Genomic DNA, 19,177 nt, shown 5'->3' with positions numbered 1-19,177 from the left:
ATATTGTTGAAATTTAATCAAGGGCATAGTAACTCCATGATCTGTGATAGATAAGCACAGATTAGATCTGGTGGCAGAATTTCTCTGTACACCATGAACTGTGCATTTTACAAAAGGCTAATTACTATCATGGACAAAGCATAGTAGCACTTAATTGTATTTATTAAATGAATAGCATTTATTAAATTTATTCAGATATATCTCTTGTTAACATAGTATCCATCTTCCAACTTTGAATGATTCATAATCTTTCTAAAATAAGCATTAGGTAGAAAGTAATTTTCTTCAGATGTACAGATGGGAAATGGTAAGAATTCACAGGCAACCTGGAGGTAACAGATGGACCGTAGATCGCTCCTGCCAGTATGGGCTGTTTCCAGAACACAGTGACCATTCCATATCCTTTTGCAGAAAAACCACAAATTTGGCCCCAATATTTTTATGGTTTACACGAATAAGACCTAACTGCTTTTGTTTTCATGTGTTTTGGTACCCTTACAAATGTAGATTTCTGAGTTGAAATGCACTCAGCATTTCTGTTTATTTTTCTATCTCTTATTTTATTAAATATTGAGTTTCTAAACTCATGGGTTATGATATTTGTAACCATAATTTTCATGTAGCTATTTTCTATTAAAGGTGGATTTTAAAACAGCTGATTTAAAGTTCAGACTTCTTTCTTTCAACCGTTTTGAGTTGTGAGGCATGTTGGTCTGAATTGAAGGTGATTTGGGGAAAATGTTCCTTCTTCCAATAAGTGGAAAACTTCCTATTTTAATGACATAATTTTTTGTGCACTACTGAAAAGTATAAATTAAAACTACTTGAATCAGATACATTACTGAAGAGATTTTAGAAAATCTGAGTTAATTGGTATTTAAGTCTTCATGCTTTCCAGATAGAGCATTTAAAAGTAACCTTAATGTGTGTGTGCTTTTGTATTTAACATTGATTTTCAGATTGAACTTTTTTCTTTATAATAAAAAACAAAATCTGTTGCCTGGAAGAGTACAGCTTAATTGTGGGTAGTCTTTTCCTTTGACATTACATTTGACAGTCAACGGGCATTTTTATAAGCTTAGTGGGCAGGCTCAGCCTATGTTTGACTTTGGCAGGCGAGATAGGAAATAGTTCAAATAGTTTTACAGCATATTTATTTCCTAGTGAATGTGCACTTGTTAGAGGGCTGTTTTTTGTTTGTTTGTTTGTTTGTTTGTTTTTTTAATGTCTGAAGGGGCAAAATATTCTTTTACTGCTCTTTTCCTTACTTGTATTGTACTGTTTAGGTCTTGATAGACTTTCTGTAAAGAAGGAATGATTTGGTGATGGAGTGTTCCCACTGACCGATGGACTCAAAGAAGAGAAGGTAAAACCATTTCTTCCTTTTCCCTTATCCTCCTAGGAAAACAGAAAACAGCTTCACATATGTGTAGCTTCTCTTCGTTTTAATTTTCTTGTTGATGGTTGTTAAGTGGGAATAGTGACATTTGTAGTTAGTTGATTGGTAAAGATAAAACAAATTTTTAAAAAGGCTACTTAGTTGTAAGCTTTGTAAGAAGCACTAAATGTCTTCATTTCATCATTTTAAAGTGCTTGTAGCCATTTTTCCCTCACGAATAATTTCAGGTTTTAGAAGTAGCCTTGCTAATCTTAATCATCTTCCATCCTTAAAGAACTAGTTATGGAAGATATCTAAAAGGAAGGTTAAATGTGTAGTGCTTCTCCTATAGAACCATGGTTATGTCCAGTTATAATTTAAGGGAATATTATATAGCAAACGTAGAGAAATTCCTAGCTATTCAAAAGAGTTTCTGTGCCTCATTAAAATTTTGGCATCAGTGTTCTAGCAAAAAGAAACTGAAAAAATGTATTACCAATGGTGGCACATATCTTAACACGCCCTTTTCTTAGAAGAGGGCAATTAGGATATGGTCATTACTGTGCAGCTGTGTGTTTTGTATTCTTTAAACCAAAATCATCAGATGTGTAGAATTCTTTAGCTAGAACTTGAACAAAGCATGAAGGATTTTACTGATATCTGTTACAAACTTGATTCCTAAAAGTTTAAATAGCAATTCTACACTTAAACTCAACATACAGTGAAATGAATTCCTGTATCTCGTATTGTTCTCATCAAGTACTTTTTACTTACTATAAAATTTTATGATAAGACTTCAACTTGGGTATGTTGTAGCTTTAATATCTAAACAAGGAGTGAATATATTGAGAAGTTAGAATCTTGGAATTTTATGCTACCAAATGCTAAAACTTCTAAAAATAGCCCAAGTTTTGTTTGCCTCTTAGATGGAGAAAAGTAATTTGTGGATTTAGAGTGTCCTTCAGTCTTTTTTTTTTTTTTTTTTTTGAGACGGAGTCTCGCTCTGTCATCCAGGCTGGAGTGCAGTGGCACTATCTTGGCTCACTGCAGCCTTTGCCTCCTGGGTTCAAGCGCTTCTCCTGCCTCAGCCTCCCGAGTAGCTGGGACTACAGGCACATGCCACCATGCCTGGCTAATTTTTTTAAATTTTATTTTTAGTAGAGATGGGGTTTCACCATAGTAGCCAGGCTGGTCTTGAGCTCCTGACCTTGTGATCTACCTGCCTCGGCCTCCCAAAGTGCTGGGATTACAGGTGTAAGCCACCATGTCCCACATCCTTTAGTCTTTTACATAAATAGTTGTTTTACTTTGGCTCCTGTGAGCATAACCAAAGCATAAAATAGGTGCTAATTCAGCTGTCTGACCCAGTCATCCATGTGCTAGTAAAAGGTACAATCATGAAAAGTATTAAGAACAAAGGATACCGTTCTGAATTGTAGAAACAATTAAGCTACGTTTCTTGATGTTTGTAGCTCAACAGAGGCAGAAGGATCCAAAGAAAGAGGCCTGGTCCATATCTGGCAGGCAGGATCCTTTCCCATAACACCAGAGAGATTGCCAGGCTGGGGAGGAAAGACCGTTTTGCAGGCAGCCCTCGGAGTAAAACATGGAGTTCTTCTGACTGAAGGTAATGAAGAGAATGGCTTAACAAATACGAACTGCAATGCTAACAAATGCCTGAATGTGGAAAGTCAGGTATGGGAATAATTGGGTACTAGGGGTTCTTTTCTTTTTTTTGTTTTTTTGAGATGGAGTTTTGCTCTTATTGCCCAAGCTGGAGTACAATGGCGCGATCTCGGCTCACCGCAACCTCTGCCTCCCAGGTTCAAGCAATTCTCCTGCCTCAGCCTCCCAAGTAGCTGGGGTTACACGGGCCCACCAGCACGCCTAGCTAATTTTTTTTTTTTTTTTTTTTTTGAGACAGAGTCTCGTTCTGTCACCCAGGCTGGAGTGCAGTGGCACAATCTTGGCTCACTGCAAGCTCTGCCTCCCAGGTTCACGCCATTCTCCTGCCTCAGCCTCCCAAGTAGCTGGGACTGCAGGTGCCCGCCAGCACGCCCGGCTAATTTTTTTTTTGTATTTTTAGTAGTGATGGGGTTTCACCATGTTGGCCAGGCTGGTCTTGAACTCCTGACCTCAGGTGATCCACCTGCCTCGACCTCCCAAAGTTCTGGAATTACAGGGATGAACCACTGCGCCTGGCCTAGGGTTTCTTAATGAACTGTTTCTGTTTTCAAGATATATTCTTGCTCCCTTATCAGAAATCAGATTAGTTCTTAAATTTAAAATATACCATTAACTAGAATAAAAGGAACAACTATAGTTTTAAAATTTTATAGTAATAAATAAATGAAAAATTAGCTTTTAAAAGGTCACCTATTCAGAGACTCTTTTGCTATAACTTTTGTTCATTAAGTCTATCAGAATAATAATGCTAATAATAGCTAATGTTTGTTAAGCAGTTGTGTGCCAGATACTATACTAAGCCCTTTCCATGTGTTATCTCACTGAATCTGCACTACTACCTTGTGAGGTAGCTTCTATTATTATTCACAGATAAGGAAACTGAAAGTCAGGGAGATTACATTTTCCCAAGCACACACAGCTATTGAAGTGTCAGAGTCAGGACTGGAACTCAGTCTGTTTTCAAAGCCGGCTTTTAAAGCCACTTGGCTGAACTTTCGCAGTATAATTTTTTTTTTTCAGGCATAAATAGCAATTCACAAGACATATTATAAAATCTATGAGTCTATTACAGAAACATGCTATAATTTATAGAGGTACCTTTAATCTTAATGGCGCTTTATCAACTCAATCTTGGCAGATTTGATTTGGGCACCGATTGCCATCTACTTCACTAATTTATACATTTCTGCTCTGCAAGCATTTATTGAGATATTAAATAATGATTTGGTATTTTCTTTCTAGGAACTCAAGGAAGACAAATTCTAGGAAACAAGGATTAAGTCTGGTCCTGGTGGTTGTATGGGATAAACATGGATTTCTTTTTAGTTTGTCTTATATCAGTTTTATTATAATGTTATTATATGATTCAGGACTTTAAAAACAATCTTTAATAATGTGAACTAGATTCAATACCTGTCCTGTGAAATTTAAAATATGTAGTTCTCAAGCAAATATAAGTGGAATTCTATTGTTTTCAATAAGATATTTGGAATATTTTCATTAAGATAGTGAAACCGGCTGGGCACAATTGCCCACGCCTGTAATCCCGGCACTTTGGGAGGCCAAGGCAGAAGGATCCCTTGAGCCCAGGGGTTCAAGATCAGCCTGGGCAACATAGGGAGACTGTGTCTCTACAGGAAATATTTAAAAAATAAGCCAGGCATGGAGGCACACACCTGTAGTTCCAGCTACTTCAGAGTCTGAGGCAGGAGGATAGCTTGAGTCTGGGAGACCAAAGCTGCATGCAATAAACTGTGATTATGCCACTGCACTCTAGCCTAGGTGACAAAGTAAGATCCTGTCTCAAAAAAAAAAAAAAAAAAAAAACAGTTAATTCAACTATAAACATGGTATCTTTAGAATCATACCTTCAAGGCTAGGACAACTGAAGGAAAACTTTTCAAAAATATTTACATAGCCTATCATTGTTTATGTTTAAGCAGTGTCCTGGTATTAAGTGTCACAGTTACCAAAAAAAAATCTAATACAAGTGTGTGTTTGAAATTGCATACAGATCTCCAGTGCTGTCTTTTTCAGCTGAGGAAATGGTTGAGTGCTAGAAATTTTCAAGGTTCTTCATCTCTGTTAAATATGACCATTAGCTCATAATTCAATGAAGATACTTCATTGATTCACTTTTTTTTTTTTGAGACGGAGTCTTACTCTGTTGACCTGGCTGGAGTGCAGTGGCACAATCTCGGCTCACTGCAACCTCTGCCTCCCAGGTTTAAGCGATTCTTCTGCCTCAGCCTCCTGAGCAGCTGAGGCTACAGGCAAGCACCAGCACGCCCGGCTAATTTTTTTTTATATTTTTAGTAGAGATGGGGTTTCACCATATTGACCAGGCTGGTCTCAAACTCCTGACCTTGTGATTCGCCTGCCTCGGCCTCCCAAAGTGCTGGGATTACAGGCATAAGCCACCACGCCCGGCCTGTTTCACTGTTTTTTATATGCTCCAGTTTTTGTTTTTTGTTTTTTTAAGGAGGGGAATCTGAATATCCATTTGTTTGCAGTATTGCTCTTTCTAGTGGAATAATGTTAATTGAAAGACTTGGTGAGCTTTTTCAAGTATATTGTTGTATTAGGAAACAAAGTTTAAAAGAACTTAACCAGTGAGCTTATTTTCTCATCTTGATCCAGACTCTACATTTCCTAATAAATGCACATATCTTCCCTCTAGCCACTATTGAGTCCTTACTTATATAGATGTGATGAGTTAACTTGAATGTATACATGACCATGTATAATAGGTCAAAGATAAAGTTTGCATGTTTTCATCATCAACTCAGTTGCTGCCTTATGAGAAAAAAAATAATGCTTATTTCTTCATTAATTAAAAAAAATCATAGGTCTCTGGTCATATGGAAAAGAAAGGATGGTGGGGTTGGTTCAGTATTTTTCAAAACCCATAGCCAAGTCTTTGTTTCACTGAATTTTTAGCCAGCGTAGATTATGTGCACCTGCTCCCAAATTCCCACAATACTACAGTAAAATTAAGACTTGGTAGCATATCTGGATATACATAAGTTATTTATATACCCAACTCACTGGTGTCTTCATTAATTCTAAAGCTAGCCGGTTATTCTGCTGACAGGTTCGCTTGCTTTTTTGCTTTGTTCTGTTGTGATAATTTGCTTTTTATTTTTAACATTTTTTTAGGCTTAATTCACTTTATTTTTCTTGTATAAAAACCCTGTGTTGTAGCCACAGCTGGAGCCTGGGTCCTCTGCCCAGAGACTCTGGTGTGGGTCTTGACAAGGTGGCCAGTGAATTCCTGAGAGGGAGTCTTGGTGAATACAGTCTCCTTCCAGAGGTTGGGGGCCAGTTAGCTGTAGGTCTTGGAGATGGCATCATAGGTGGGCTTGGTGAAGTTAGCCAGGGTGGCAGTGCAGCCCCTGGCTAAGGAGTAGCAGTCATTGATACTGGCCATCAGCAGCAGCTTCTTGGGCACCAGGGCTAAGAGGATGCCAGTGCCTCTGGGTGCAGGGATGAGGCGCACCAGCACAGAACCACAGCAGCCTGTCATCTTGTAAGGGACCACATGGTGCTTGCTGATCTTGTTCCCCCAGTAGCCTCTGTGCACAGGGACAATGGAGAGCTTGGCCAGGATGATAGTCCCTTGGATGGCAGTGGCCACCTCCTTGGAGCAAGTGGCCATTGTAGTCCCCACTGGCAACAAACACCTGGAACCTGGTATATTGGCCGGTGCATGTCTGCTTCTGCACCGGCATAATCTTCAAAACCTCATCCTTGAGAGAGGTCCCCAGGAAGAAGTCAATGATCTCAGACTCCTTGATGGGCAGGGAGAAGAGATAGATTTCCACCAGGGACTTGATCTTCATGTCCTTGACCAGGCAGTGCAGCTTAGTGATGGGTGTCCACTCCTTATCCTCGGCCTTGCCTCCTTGAGCTCTGTGGCCCTGACCCTGGCCCCAGATGCCACCGTCCAAGCCTCCAAGGAAGTCGCTGTGGTTCCCCATCCCAGGTTCCCTGAGGCCTCCAGGCCCTCCTGCTGCACTGGCATCATCTGCCATTTGATGTTTTTTTGGAGAAGAAGCTGGTTTGCTTTTTAAACAAATCTCACCTCAGAAAGACTAGCTAGTATCTAGAACATAAAGTCCAGGATGAGCATCCCACATTTAAAAATCTGACATCTAAAATGATCCAAAATCCAGAACTTTCTGAGTGCTGATATGATGATGCTCAAAGGAAATGCTCATTGGAACATTTCAGATTTGGGATGCTCAGTCAGTAAGTATAAGGCAAATATTCCAAAACCTGGACCTGAAATCCAAAACCCCTCTGCTCCCAAGCGTTTTGGATAAGTGATACTCAACCTGTATATTTATGTAACATCTCAAAACTGTACATAACGTGCCATACAATGTGAAGACAACCATGTCTTGTTAAGAACTGGTGCTTTCTGTACAGCCTAGAGGCATAAAATTAATTTCTTAGTTTTGGCCAAAATGAATCTCTAATAATTTTAAGCCATTGCACAATTTTCTGCTGTTCCAACTTGTTTACTAGTAATGACTTGTAGATATTAGTGAATGTGTCTGTTTTGTCTTATTTTTTGCTTATTTTATCTTAACATGGTTATTTATTTTGCCTTTGAACACTTGGAATCTGCTTCTGTAATAGCCTGTGATGGTGGCCATTAGTAGTGGATTGATGTGAGGAGTTTATAGGATGAGGCTGAAGGAAAGGAGTAGCCTCCTACAATTTGTAGAAATTCTCACCATAGGGCAGAATATTAAAATGAGCCATTTTTTAAAAGATGAATTAATGTGAAATACTGTGTGCTTAAACCAGATTTCTACAACTGCTTTGGAAAATTTAAAAGAAAGTCCAATTTGGTTAAATCTAGAGGGCACTAAAAGATTGCTGTTAAAATTTTAGTTAATTCACTAACCCTTTTTTTTTCTTTTTCCTTTTTTTTAAACTTCAGATGGTGAGGTCTACAGCTTTGGGACCCTTCCCTGGAAAAGTGGACCAGCAGAGATTTGTCCAAGTAGCCCCATTCTAGAAAAAGCCCTGGTTGGGCATTATGTTGTTACTGTGGCAACAGGAAGCTTCCATAGTGGAGCAGTGACAGACAATGGTGTCGCATACATGTGGGGAGAGAATTCTGCTGGCCAGTGTGCAGTAGCCAACCAGCAGTATGTGCCGGAACCGAACCCTGTCAGCATTGCTGATTCTGAGACCAGCCCTTTGTTAGCAGTCAGGATTTTGCAGTTGGCATGTGGCGAGGAACACACTCTGGCATTGTCAATAAGCAGAGAGATTTGGGCATGGGGTACCGGTTGTCAGTTGGGTCTCATTACCACTGCCTTCCCAGTGACAAAGCCACAAAAGGTAGAACATCTTGCTGGGCGAGTGGTGCTTCAGGTTGCCTGTGGTGCTTTCCACAGCTTAGCCCTTGTACAGTGCCTCCCTTCCCAAGATCTGAAGCCAGTCCCAGAACGATGCAACCAGTGCAGCCAGCTCTTGATTACTATGACTGACAAAGAAGACCATGTGATTATATCAGACAGTCATTGTTGCCCATTAGGTGTGACACTGACAGAATCTCAGGCAGAAAACCATGCCAGCACTGCTCTCAGCCCCTCCACTGAAACCCTTGACAGGCAGGAAGAAGTATTTGAGAACACTCTTGTAGCCAGTGATCAGTTTGTTGCTACTGAACTGAATGCAGTCAGTGCTCAGACCACGAGCAGCGATGCCATATCCTCTCAACAAAACGTCATGGGAACAACTGAAATTTCTTCTGCCAGAGACATGCCATCATACCCTGACACCCAAGCAGTCAGTGAATACCTGCGGAAACTGTCAGATCATTCAGTAAGAGAGGACTCAGAGCATGGTGAAAAGCCAGTGCCATCTCAGGTACCTGCTAAATTTTATAAAATAAAAGTGTTTCTAGAGTTGAACTGTGTGAGCTTTTCTTTAGAAACTTTAAAATGAGTGAGGCTTGGTAGCATTTTTTATTTTTTGAGTTTGACTATAATTTTGTTTTATCAGGCAAGCCTAGATAAAGGAAAGAACCTGGATTAATCCAAAATGACTCTTTATGTTTAAGTTCTAGGCCTTTATGATATTGAAAGGTGTCATGTTGGGCTTGTTTTGTAAGTAGGAACATTTCATTTTGTTTTTCTTGCTAGTACTTTTTTTCTATGGCTAAGGTACTGAATGTTGGTGGGCCCTGAATAGTTTAATATAACTATACATTCACAAACATTCTTCTTACTTATGTTTGTAACACTGTTCAGAATTCTGTAGAGAAAAGTTCTTTCCTTCTTTAACAGGGAAGGTTGCTTTGTGGCAGATCCTTCAGTTGTAGGCAGATTTAAAACTTACAGGCAATTACATGTTTCAGTTTTTTTCAGTTATAGCTGTTGTCCTTACTAGGCTTTATTTGAAGAGCTGGCTAATATTTTCTCTTTTTGTTTGTTTGTTTTTGAGATGGGGTCTTGCTCTGTCACCCAGGTTGGAGTGCAGTAGTGCGATCGTGGCTCACTGCAGCCTTGATCTCCCAGGCTCAAGCGATCCTCCCAGTTCAGCCTTCCAACTAGCTGGGACTACACACGTGCCACCACACCTGCTGATTTTATTTTATTTTTAAGTAGAGAGGAGGTTGACCTTTGTTGCCCAGGCTCATCTCAAACTCCTGAGCTCAAGCAATCCTCCCACCTCAACCTCCCAAAGTGTTGAGGTTACAGGCAGAACCATCATGCCCAGCCTATTTTATGTATCTTATTAAAACTATTTTCATTTTGAAGATTTATGGTAGAGTGAACAAAAGCTATTTATCAGTAGCACATGGTAAAACTTGAGTTCCCGCTTAAAATAAATTGTTTTAAAAGGATTATTTCTGGCCTGTGATCCCAGCACTTTGGGAGACCAAGGCGGGCAGATTGCGAGGTCAGGAGATCGAGACCATCCTGGCTAACACGGTGAAACCCCGTCTCTACTAAAAATACAAAAAATTAGTCAGGCAGGGTGGCAGGCACCTGTAGTCCCAGCTACTCAGGAGGCTGAGGCAGGAGAATGGCATGAACCTGGGAGGCAGACGTTGCAGTGAGCCAAGATTGCGCCACTGCACTCCAGCCTGGGCAACAGAGCAAGACTCCATCTCAAAAAAAAAAAAAGGATTATTTCTGTGTTTCACTCTTAGTGTGTGGCCTTTTGATTTTGCTTTACCAAAACTCTAGGAAAACAAAGGATCATAATCATAAAAGATCTGCCCTGCGGTGTTTCTTTTAGGTTTTGAAACCACATAGCCTCTTGCTTCTCAATTCTTATTGTTTACTGTGTCAGAATGCGAACATGAAGGTATTTTTAGAAATAGTCTTTATTTCACAATCCATTTACTGAAACTTGTGGGTATTTGAGTTTTTTAAAAATCAAGGATAAGCTGTTTGAAGAAAGGTATTATAAAGTCTGAACAAAGCAAAAGTAGTAATTTAATAATGCATGTAGAAAATTCTTAGACTGTACATGCTTATTACCTTTAACTTACTTTGTTAAACATTGGAAGTTTTTGTTACTTATGCTAGTAACAATGTGTGTGTTTCTGTTGAATTAAATTTAATTTATTTAAATTAAATAAATGTGTATTTCTATTACATTTAATTTATTCTCTGTAAATAACATCTCAATCATACAGCTAATTCACGAGGAATTTATGTGTTCTACAGCAAGTTTTTTCTCTTCTGGTGAGATATAACTGAGACTCTCTCACTTGGGAAATAAACCAAAGTATTATTGGTTGACTGGAATTCCTAAAATTATATATTTCATCAAAATTGCTAATTGTGTTTTTTGTAGGGGAGGGCTTATTTACTTACTATATTTTAAAATGTAATTAAGTAGAAGGAGCCAGTTAGAACAGTAGTTCAAGGTTTATATAAGGTAGAGTTTTGTGACTTTGCTCTACCTAGTGGTCAAGAACCCCCTAAAATAGTTACCTCTAAATACCATCACTGCTTCTGTAAGGAGTCTTTGTGAACAAAAAGTGGAGATAGTGACACTAGTTCTTTTGAACAAGCTATCGTGGGAGCTGTATCACCAAAGAAGTAATAGACTTTGTATTTATTTTTTGTTTTATTAAGTATATTTGTTTATTTTATGGACTATTTACAGACTACTCATTTACATGTAAATAGCTCTTTTGAATTTAGCATTTAATTCAACAAAATGTGGTGAGTACTTACATGTCAGGCACTTTGCTAGGTACCAGGAATTATTTCCTTTAAGAAGTCAGAAACCAGTGTTAAAATACACACACACACACACATACACATACACACACACACAATATTTGTATTTTAATTTAGGACAAATGAAGGAATGTGTATATTCCCTTTGAGATCTTTGGGTACAATAAGAAGCATATTTTTCAATATGATCTATGCTGATGAGATGAAAGCTTTTTTATACGTTTGGTAGGTACATTTAATGACCTTCCTTTTTAGGGAACATTGATGTTTGACAGCTTAGAGTAAATTTCTACCGATTTTTCATTAAGATATCAGAAAACTTTAGTCTGACTTTCTAGTACACTTCTAGAATCACACTAAGAACATTGGTTCCAAATGTTTAATTATTAACCTACCACATTTGCCATCTGTGGTAGCAAGAGCAAAGCTAATCCTGCAGCTTGTCTAGCCCCTGGGTCATAGAAAATAACTCATTGCTGAGCCAGTAAAGGCACTCGAGCTTAGCATAATTTGGGAGATGATAGGTTATAGGTATAACTTATTTTTCCATCTCTAGATGCATATCTAAATTTCGATTTCTAAAGCATTTCAGGGAAAGCTTTTTTTCCCATAAAATCTAATTTTTTTCCTGCCACTTCTAGGTAGTAGTCTGTATAACTTTTCCTGAAAGTGATCAATAATGAAATTTCCGTTTTTTCAGCCTTCCATCCAGGGCTGTCACAGTACACATGGTATTAAAGGCAGTGTTTTCCATGCTTTTCTTCCCTCTACCTTTTACTATATTTAATTTTATAAAAGCAGCTGAGGCTTATTTTTAAATACCTTAGAAAAATAACAACATCCAGACAAAAGGAAGTACTTTGGAAAAGGAACTGTATTTTGAGTACTCATTTCCTTTTAATGTGTTAACTCCATGATCGAGAAGAGAATACCTTTAGTTGAAGGTGAAGAGAACTTCTGTCATTTTAGATTCTTAAAGCAAACAGCGATGGATATTAAACTTTCTTTTTATTAATTGCTTATTATATAAGGGATTATATTTTTATATAATTTTTTATGTGTGTATATTTTAGCCTCTTATAGAAGAAGCAATTCCTAATCTCCACAGCCCACCTACCACAAGCACCTCAGCCCTAAACAGCCTGGTGGTCTCTTGTGCATCTGCTGTTGGTGTGAGAGTGGCTGCTACTTATGAAGCTGGTGCCTTGTCACTGAAGAAAGTTATGAACTTTTATAATACAACCCCTTGTGAAACTGGAGCTCAGGCAGGCAGTAGTGCCGTTGGCCCAGAAGGTTTGAAAGATAGCAGGGAAGAACAGGTTAAACAGGAATCAATGCAAGGAAAGAAAAGTTCAAGTCTTGTGGATATCAGAGAAGAAGAAACAGAGGGAGGCAGTCGAAGACTCTCCCTCCCTGGATTGTTGTCACAAGGTAAGGAAATAACCAGGTTTTATGAATTGACTTTTGGGGAATCCAGGATGCTCCTAACGTCACATGCTGTATTATTGAAAAAAACTTTCCTAATTATGAAGCTGATATATTCAAATGTCAAAGTTTATTTAATGGTGGTTTTAAAAGAAAATTGCATGTTTATCTGCTTTAGATATCACTAAAAAGTTAGAACGTAACTTTTTCTTGATGTTTGCTCCTGCTTATGAACCTTATTATGAATCTGATTTTATTGTTCTGGAGTGTTACAATACCCTTCTTATTTCCTAATTGGGACCTATACTCCACACTGATGAGGTTGCAGATGTGACCATTGGATAAGTGAGGAATTACTGTACTTGACTTGAAAGAGGAGAGAACTCTTAAGCTTCAAGAAGAGAAAATTTCATTTTCTGAGACTGTAGGCAATAAACTTTTTAGAGTATTACACAGTTGGCTCTTCTCCTTTTCTCAGTCAGTTCAGCAGTCTTAGCCATCTGGACTTGAGCTTCTCGAGAGTGGCCTGCAGACCGGCAGCATCAGCAGCACCTGGGAACTTGTTAGAAATGCAGACGCTCAGGTTCCACTCTGAACTTACTGAATCAAAACATGCATTAGAGCAAGATCCCCCAGGTGATTAGTATGCACACTAAAGTTTGAGAAGCATTTGATGAGACTAGGAGTTGGCAGACTTTTTCTGTAAAGAGTCAAAGAGAAATATTTTAAGGTTTGTAGGCCATCCTGTCTCTGTGACAACTACTCAGCTACGCTGTGGTTATGTAAAAGCAACCAGAGTCAATATGTAATGAATGAGTGAAGCTATATCCCAAAAAACTTTATTTACAAAAACAGATGGTAGGCCCTGTTTGGCCCATGGGCTATAATTGACCAGCTCCTGGTTTACATGATTTTGTGCAAAGCTCAAAAATTAGGAAATCTAGACTGTAATAAAACTTACCTTTTTTTACTCTGCACCTGTTTCTCCCCTTGCTCTACTTACTGAACACTTTGTGCCACTCTTATTCTGCCTCCTAATTCTAATTACCACCAGATTTTCCTCTACACAAATAAAACTTAAGTCCTGATTAATTTGAATATATATATTATGTATATATGATGTATAAGAAGGCCTATGATCTCTATTAAGTCTGAAGGAGAATCTTGCACCAAATTTTTCTTATTCTTAAGTGTTCTTTACCATTTTAAGTATATAAATATATTTGCAATCTCTTTGAACTACAAATGTGGAATATTTTTTTCATGTCATTACATCATGATTCCCACTAATAGACTTACATCCTAAGGTTAATTTTTACTTAGTAACCTAAAGTATCTTTAGAAAAATTTTACATGTCCTCTTTTCCCCTCTCTAAGAATTATCTGGAGTGCATCCTTGAGGAATCCTCAAGTAGGTTTATTTGAGTCTCTGTATGCATAGAAATGATACATTCACCAGAAAAGATGTTGATATTAGGCAGTGATGATCACTTTTCTTGAGGCCCAGAAGTTAATGACTTAATGACTAAGCCTCTGCTGAGTGACATTTGATGATTTTCTTCAAAACTTATCCGGGCATCAAACACTATTCACATAGTGTTATGTGTGTTTGATGTAATTTTGAACACGATAAAAGATGGCCGTGTTCTTTTAAAACATTTTTTAACATCTCTATAAAATAATTTGAAATAGACAAATACAAAACCTTTTAGTATTTCCCTTTCATGATCTTTTCCCGCCTTAGAAATGTTTACATTTTATAGCTAAAATGAATTCTTTATTACAATTATTTGTAATATATTTGAACTTAGACCTTGACTTAGAAAGGCTTTTTGTGTTTTAAGAGATGGGGGCCGGGCACAGTGGCTCACACCTGTAATCCCAGCACTTTGGGAGGCCAAGGCAGGAGGATCACTTGAGGTCAGGAGTTTGAGAACAGCCTAGCCAATATGGCGAAACCCTGTCTCTACTAAAACTACAAAAATTAGCTGGGTGTGGTGGTGCGTGCCTGTAATCCCAGCTACTCAGGAGGCTGAGGCAAGAGAATCGCTTGAACCCAGGAAGCAGAGATTCCAGTGAGCGATCTTGCCACTGCAATCCAGCCTGGATGACAAGAGTGAAACTGTCTCAAAAAAAAAAAAAAAAAAAGATAGTGTCTCGCTGTGTTGCCCAGGCTGGAGTACAGTGTGTATTCACAGGTGCAGTCATAACACACTATAACCTCAAACTCCTGTGCTCAAGGAATCCTCCCAGCTCAGCCTCCCCAGTAGCTAGGACTGCAGCCACTTTGCCTGGCTCTTTAATTTTTGTTTTCAAATGGGAAAAATATTTGTCAGCCTTAGTGTAGTATTTGTTCAGCATATTCTTTAGAATACAAGTTCTATAGGATGCCACTAGATGTTAGAAAAGGATTCTGTGGCTAAATGTTTGGAAGTCCAGCTGGGTTAAACATATTTAAACAGGGATTTTATTTACAGGATTTGTCACCACCTTCAGTGTGTGCTAATGTGTGTGTGAATCTCTGCAGAGGAGGTAGTGGGAGGATAGATTGTAGCAGTGAGTATTTACCATTTTCATTTGACTAATAGGTCCCCTTTTCTACAGAGAACCTCTAGAATATGCTTCAAAAATACCGTGAGTGGTGTATGTTTTTGAAAATGTTAAGTTCGTCCAAATGATATGTTTTCTTACCCTCTGGACTCCCACTCCTTCACCCCATATCTGGTTGGTTTTCAGTTTCCCCCAGGCTCTTAAGAAAGGCTGCACGGGTGAAAACGAGGACAGTGGTTCTGACCCCCACATACAGTGGAGAGGCAGATGCGCTCCTGCCTTCTCTGAGAACAGAAGTGTGGACCTGGGGGAAAGGGAAGGAAGGGCAGCTGGGGCACGGCGATGTTCTGCCTAGGTAAGCGCTACCACCTTTTACTGATAGGAGTTGGCTTAAACAAATAACCTCTCTCCTGGGAAGGTCTCTAAATCTCACTTTCCTCATAGAGGAAATCTGGGCTCTTCTAGCTTCAGATTATTATGCACCATTAGCTCTGATAAAAAGTTGTCACTTTAGTCTTGAATTTGTTCTTAACAGTAAAGGACTTGGCGGGCGCGGTGGCTCACACCTTTAATCCTAGTGCTTAGTGCTTTGGAAGACTGCGGCAGGTGTATCACCTGAGGTCAGGAGCTCGAGACCAGGCTGGCCAACATGACGAAACCCTGTCTCTACTAAAAATACAAAAATTAGCTGGGTGTGGTGGCGGGTGCCTATAATCCCAGCTACTCAGGAGGCTGAGGCAGGAGAATCGCTTGAATCTGGGAAGAGCAGAGGTTGCAGTGAGCGGAGATTGCACCACTTCACTCCAGCCTGGGTAAAAGAACGGAATTCTTATCTCAAAAAAAAAAAAAAAAGCAGTGAAAGACTTAAGTATCCATGCTGCACTTTTCCACATCTTCTTCGATGTGTGTTCATCTTGGAGTACAGAAAGGGATGTTGGGATAAGATTATATTTCACTGGAAGACAGGAATGGCTCAGATTTTAATTGATAAAAGGTCACCACCTGTCACATAGGAAAAGAAAAGAGCCAACAGGTTTTTGTTTGTTTTTTAACCTGAAAGACGTCTCTCTGGCACTGCCAAAATAACTATAATTGAAACATCAGACTATGTCTATTCATGTATGTTAGAGTAAAACTGGCATTTTGTTTATTAGAAACTTATGATATTAACAAATTAGATATTGAGAAGTTTTTAAGTGGGTAATTGGAATGATTATCTAAAGTAGTGAGTTAATATAAATGCCTCTATTCATAGTAGAGTGAAGGCAACTGGAATTAATTTAAAAATTACCTTCTTTCTAAGGTTATTTTTTATCGTATCCTAAGTATACTTTCTGCTATAAAGAATCATTTGTAGTTTTATGATTCTTAACAGATTCTAAATTATGGGGATTAATTAGTGATTGATAGATAAAGATTAAAACCTTCCAAAAATTATTTATGATACTTAGGAGTAGATTGAACATATATCCCTTATGTTTATTTTAATGTTTTCTTTAGAAATATTTATTTTTGGCTGGGCCTGGTGAAACCCCATCTCTACTAAAAATACAAAAAGAAAATTAGCTGGGCATGGTGGCGGGCACCTGGGTGACTGAGGCAGGAGAATGGCCTGAACCCAGGAGGCAGAGCTTGGAGTGAGCAGAGATCATGTCACTGCGCTCCAGCCTGGGGACAGAGCGAGACTCCATCTCAAAAAAAAAAAAAAAAAAAATTATTATATTAATTTATTTTGTTTGTTGTTTTTGTTTTTGTTTTTGAGACGGGAGCTCGCTTTCTGTCGCCCAGGCTTGGAGTGCAAAGTGGCCGGGAATTCTCAGCTCAAACTTTGCAAGCTCGGCCTCCCGGGGTTTCAACGCCATTTCCTGCCCTTCAGCCTTCCCCGAAGTAAGGCTGGGCGGGAACTTTACAGGCCGCCCGCCACCTCGGCCCGGCTAGTTTTTTTTGAATTTTTTAGTAGAGACGGCGGTTTCAACCGTTAGCCAGGATGTCTCGATCTCCTGACCTCGTGATTCGCCCGTCTCGCCTCCCAAAGCTGCTGGGATTTACAGCGCCTGAGGCCACTGCACCCGGCCAAAAAAAAAATTTATTTTTACATGAATGTAGTTTACAATTTGAGAAAGGCTATGATTCTTGCTGGGAATACTTTGACTTTGTGTGCCTATGTGTTTCTCCTTAAGGCTTCAACCATTGTGCGTAAAATGCCTGGATGGCAAAGAAGTAATCCATCTGGAGGCAGGTGGTTACCATTCTCTTGCACTTACTGCAAAATCCCAGGTAGGAGGCAAACTATTAAATACTTACCTTATTTTTATGGAAGGCCAACATAACATTATTGGACCCTCGTTTGTTGAGTATCTGCTGTGTGTCAGACAGTGATACCGTATCTCAATTTAGGTTTCCAATATTTTGCATGGTATTATTTCCACTTTACAGATGAGGGAAGTGGAGTAAGAGAAATTATGTAACTTGTCTCAAGTCACACATACGTAACAGTAGAGCTTGGATTTAAACACTGGTCTCCCTGATTTAGGAGCTTTCTATAATGTGTTCTCATCTAAAAAGAGAACCCCAGATTTTCCAGGGTATTGGTGAATTTTTATTTGTTACTTGACAAAGAAAGCATATAGTAAAACACTAAGAAAACAAAGGCATGTTTCTTTAAAACTGTGGGACCTGAAAGTGACCTCTAGCATTACTAAAAACCATACCCATATACATAAACACAAAATAAGTTGTTTTAAGTTATTCTTTTTTTTAAAACTCAGACTGCTCATCTGCAATGTTATTATTAAATAGATTCATATTTCGATAATGGTTCTTCACCAATTCCTTTATCTTTTTAAGAAGCCAATAAATAATTCTAAACCTTTTAATATTTGATTTGATTGCAAATTTCACATACTAGGCTAGCCAAAAAACTAACATAACCCATATAAATGTCAATATTAGGAAAGGAAAAGGAGAATTTACTGTTTTTAACATGATTCATTCAAAAAACTTGAGAGAGGAAGGAGGCCAGTTACAAAATAAAAATTACTGGCTTTATTGTATACATACAATAAAACAAAACATACTCGAGGAAATTCTGCTCACAACTACACCAAAAGTATTAAGGAAGTAGGAATCAGTAGAAAATGCGTATAACCCATATGATGCAAACTTTAGAACTCTTGAAGAGTCATAAAAGCAGTAGTAAAGGGAAAGATTTTATTTTTGGATGAGATGCATCAGTTGTAAAAATGTCATTTCTCTCTTGAATCCTTAATCAGCACAGTGAAAATTCAGTACAGTCCCCAAAATATTCCAGTATAATATTTACAATTTGATAAAATAATCCCAAAATTACTTTAGAAGAATAAACATAGATGAGCCAGGTAAAAAGGAAGAGAGATTTATCCTTATATATTATAAAATTAAACAGATCAATGCAACAGAAATATGCCTATGGGCTAGAAATAATCTCAAGTATGTATGAGAATTTAAGATATAAAAGTGGGGGTTTCAATTCAGTTGGGAAAACAAGACTTGAGTATCCAGTAAATGTAGTAAATGTTTACTGACTTCATATCTGTAGGAGAAAACTAAGATGGCTATACATATTTCAATTCCGGGTATATTAATGATGTCATTAAAAACTAGAACCGGGCCGGGTGCGGTGGCTCAAGCCTGTAATCCCAGCACTTTGGGAGGCCGAGGCGGGCAGATCACAAGGTCAGGAGATCGAGACCATCCTGGCTAACACGGTGAAACCCCGTCGCTACTAAAAAAATACAAAAAATCAGCCGGGCGTGGTGGCGGGCGCCTGTAGTCCCAGCTACTCAGGAGGCTGAGGCAGGAGAATGGCGTGAACCCAGGAAGTGGAGCTTGCAATGATCCAAGACTGTGCCACTGCACTCCAGCCTGGGGGACAGAG

The 19,177-nt window shown here is 38.7% G+C and overlaps 1 protein-coding gene across 4 annotated transcripts in view; it reads left to right on the top strand.

Moving 5' to 3' along the window:
* Positions 1 to 19,177, top strand: part of ALS2 (alsin Rho guanine nucleotide exchange factor ALS2) — an 84,659-nt gene that overhangs the window by 10,622 nt on the left and 54,860 nt on the right. For 3 of the 4 annotated variants that reach the window (XM_017848653.1, XM_017848655.1, XM_017848652.1), the window contains 6 exons: positions 1,287 to 1,366; positions 2,851 to 3,005; positions 8,016 to 8,953; positions 12,360 to 12,717; positions 15,448 to 15,616; positions 17,442 to 17,538. In XM_017848653.1, coding sequence (XP_017704142.1) covers positions 1,347 to 1,366; positions 2,851 to 3,005; positions 8,016 to 8,953; positions 12,360 to 12,717; positions 15,448 to 15,616; positions 17,442 to 17,538 — 1,737 coding nt within the window. In that variant the 5' untranslated portion in view covers positions 1,287 to 1,346. Of the gene's footprint in view, positions 1 to 419; positions 725 to 1,286; positions 1,367 to 2,850; positions 3,006 to 8,015; positions 8,954 to 12,359; positions 12,718 to 15,447; positions 15,617 to 17,441; positions 17,539 to 19,177 lie in introns of those variants that run through there. The other variant, XM_017848654.1, reaches the window with a different exon arrangement.

Source organism: Rhinopithecus bieti, unplaced genomic scaffold (assembly GCF_001698545.2).
Source record: "Rhinopithecus bieti isolate Rb0 unplaced genomic scaffold, ASM169854v2 scaffold_32017, whole genome shotgun sequence".
Classification (NCBI taxonomy): Eukaryota; Metazoa; Chordata; class Mammalia; order Primates; family Cercopithecidae; genus Rhinopithecus; species Rhinopithecus bieti.
The sequence above is the reverse complement of the archived record's forward strand: the minus strand, read 5'-3'. Positions and strand labels throughout refer to the sequence as shown.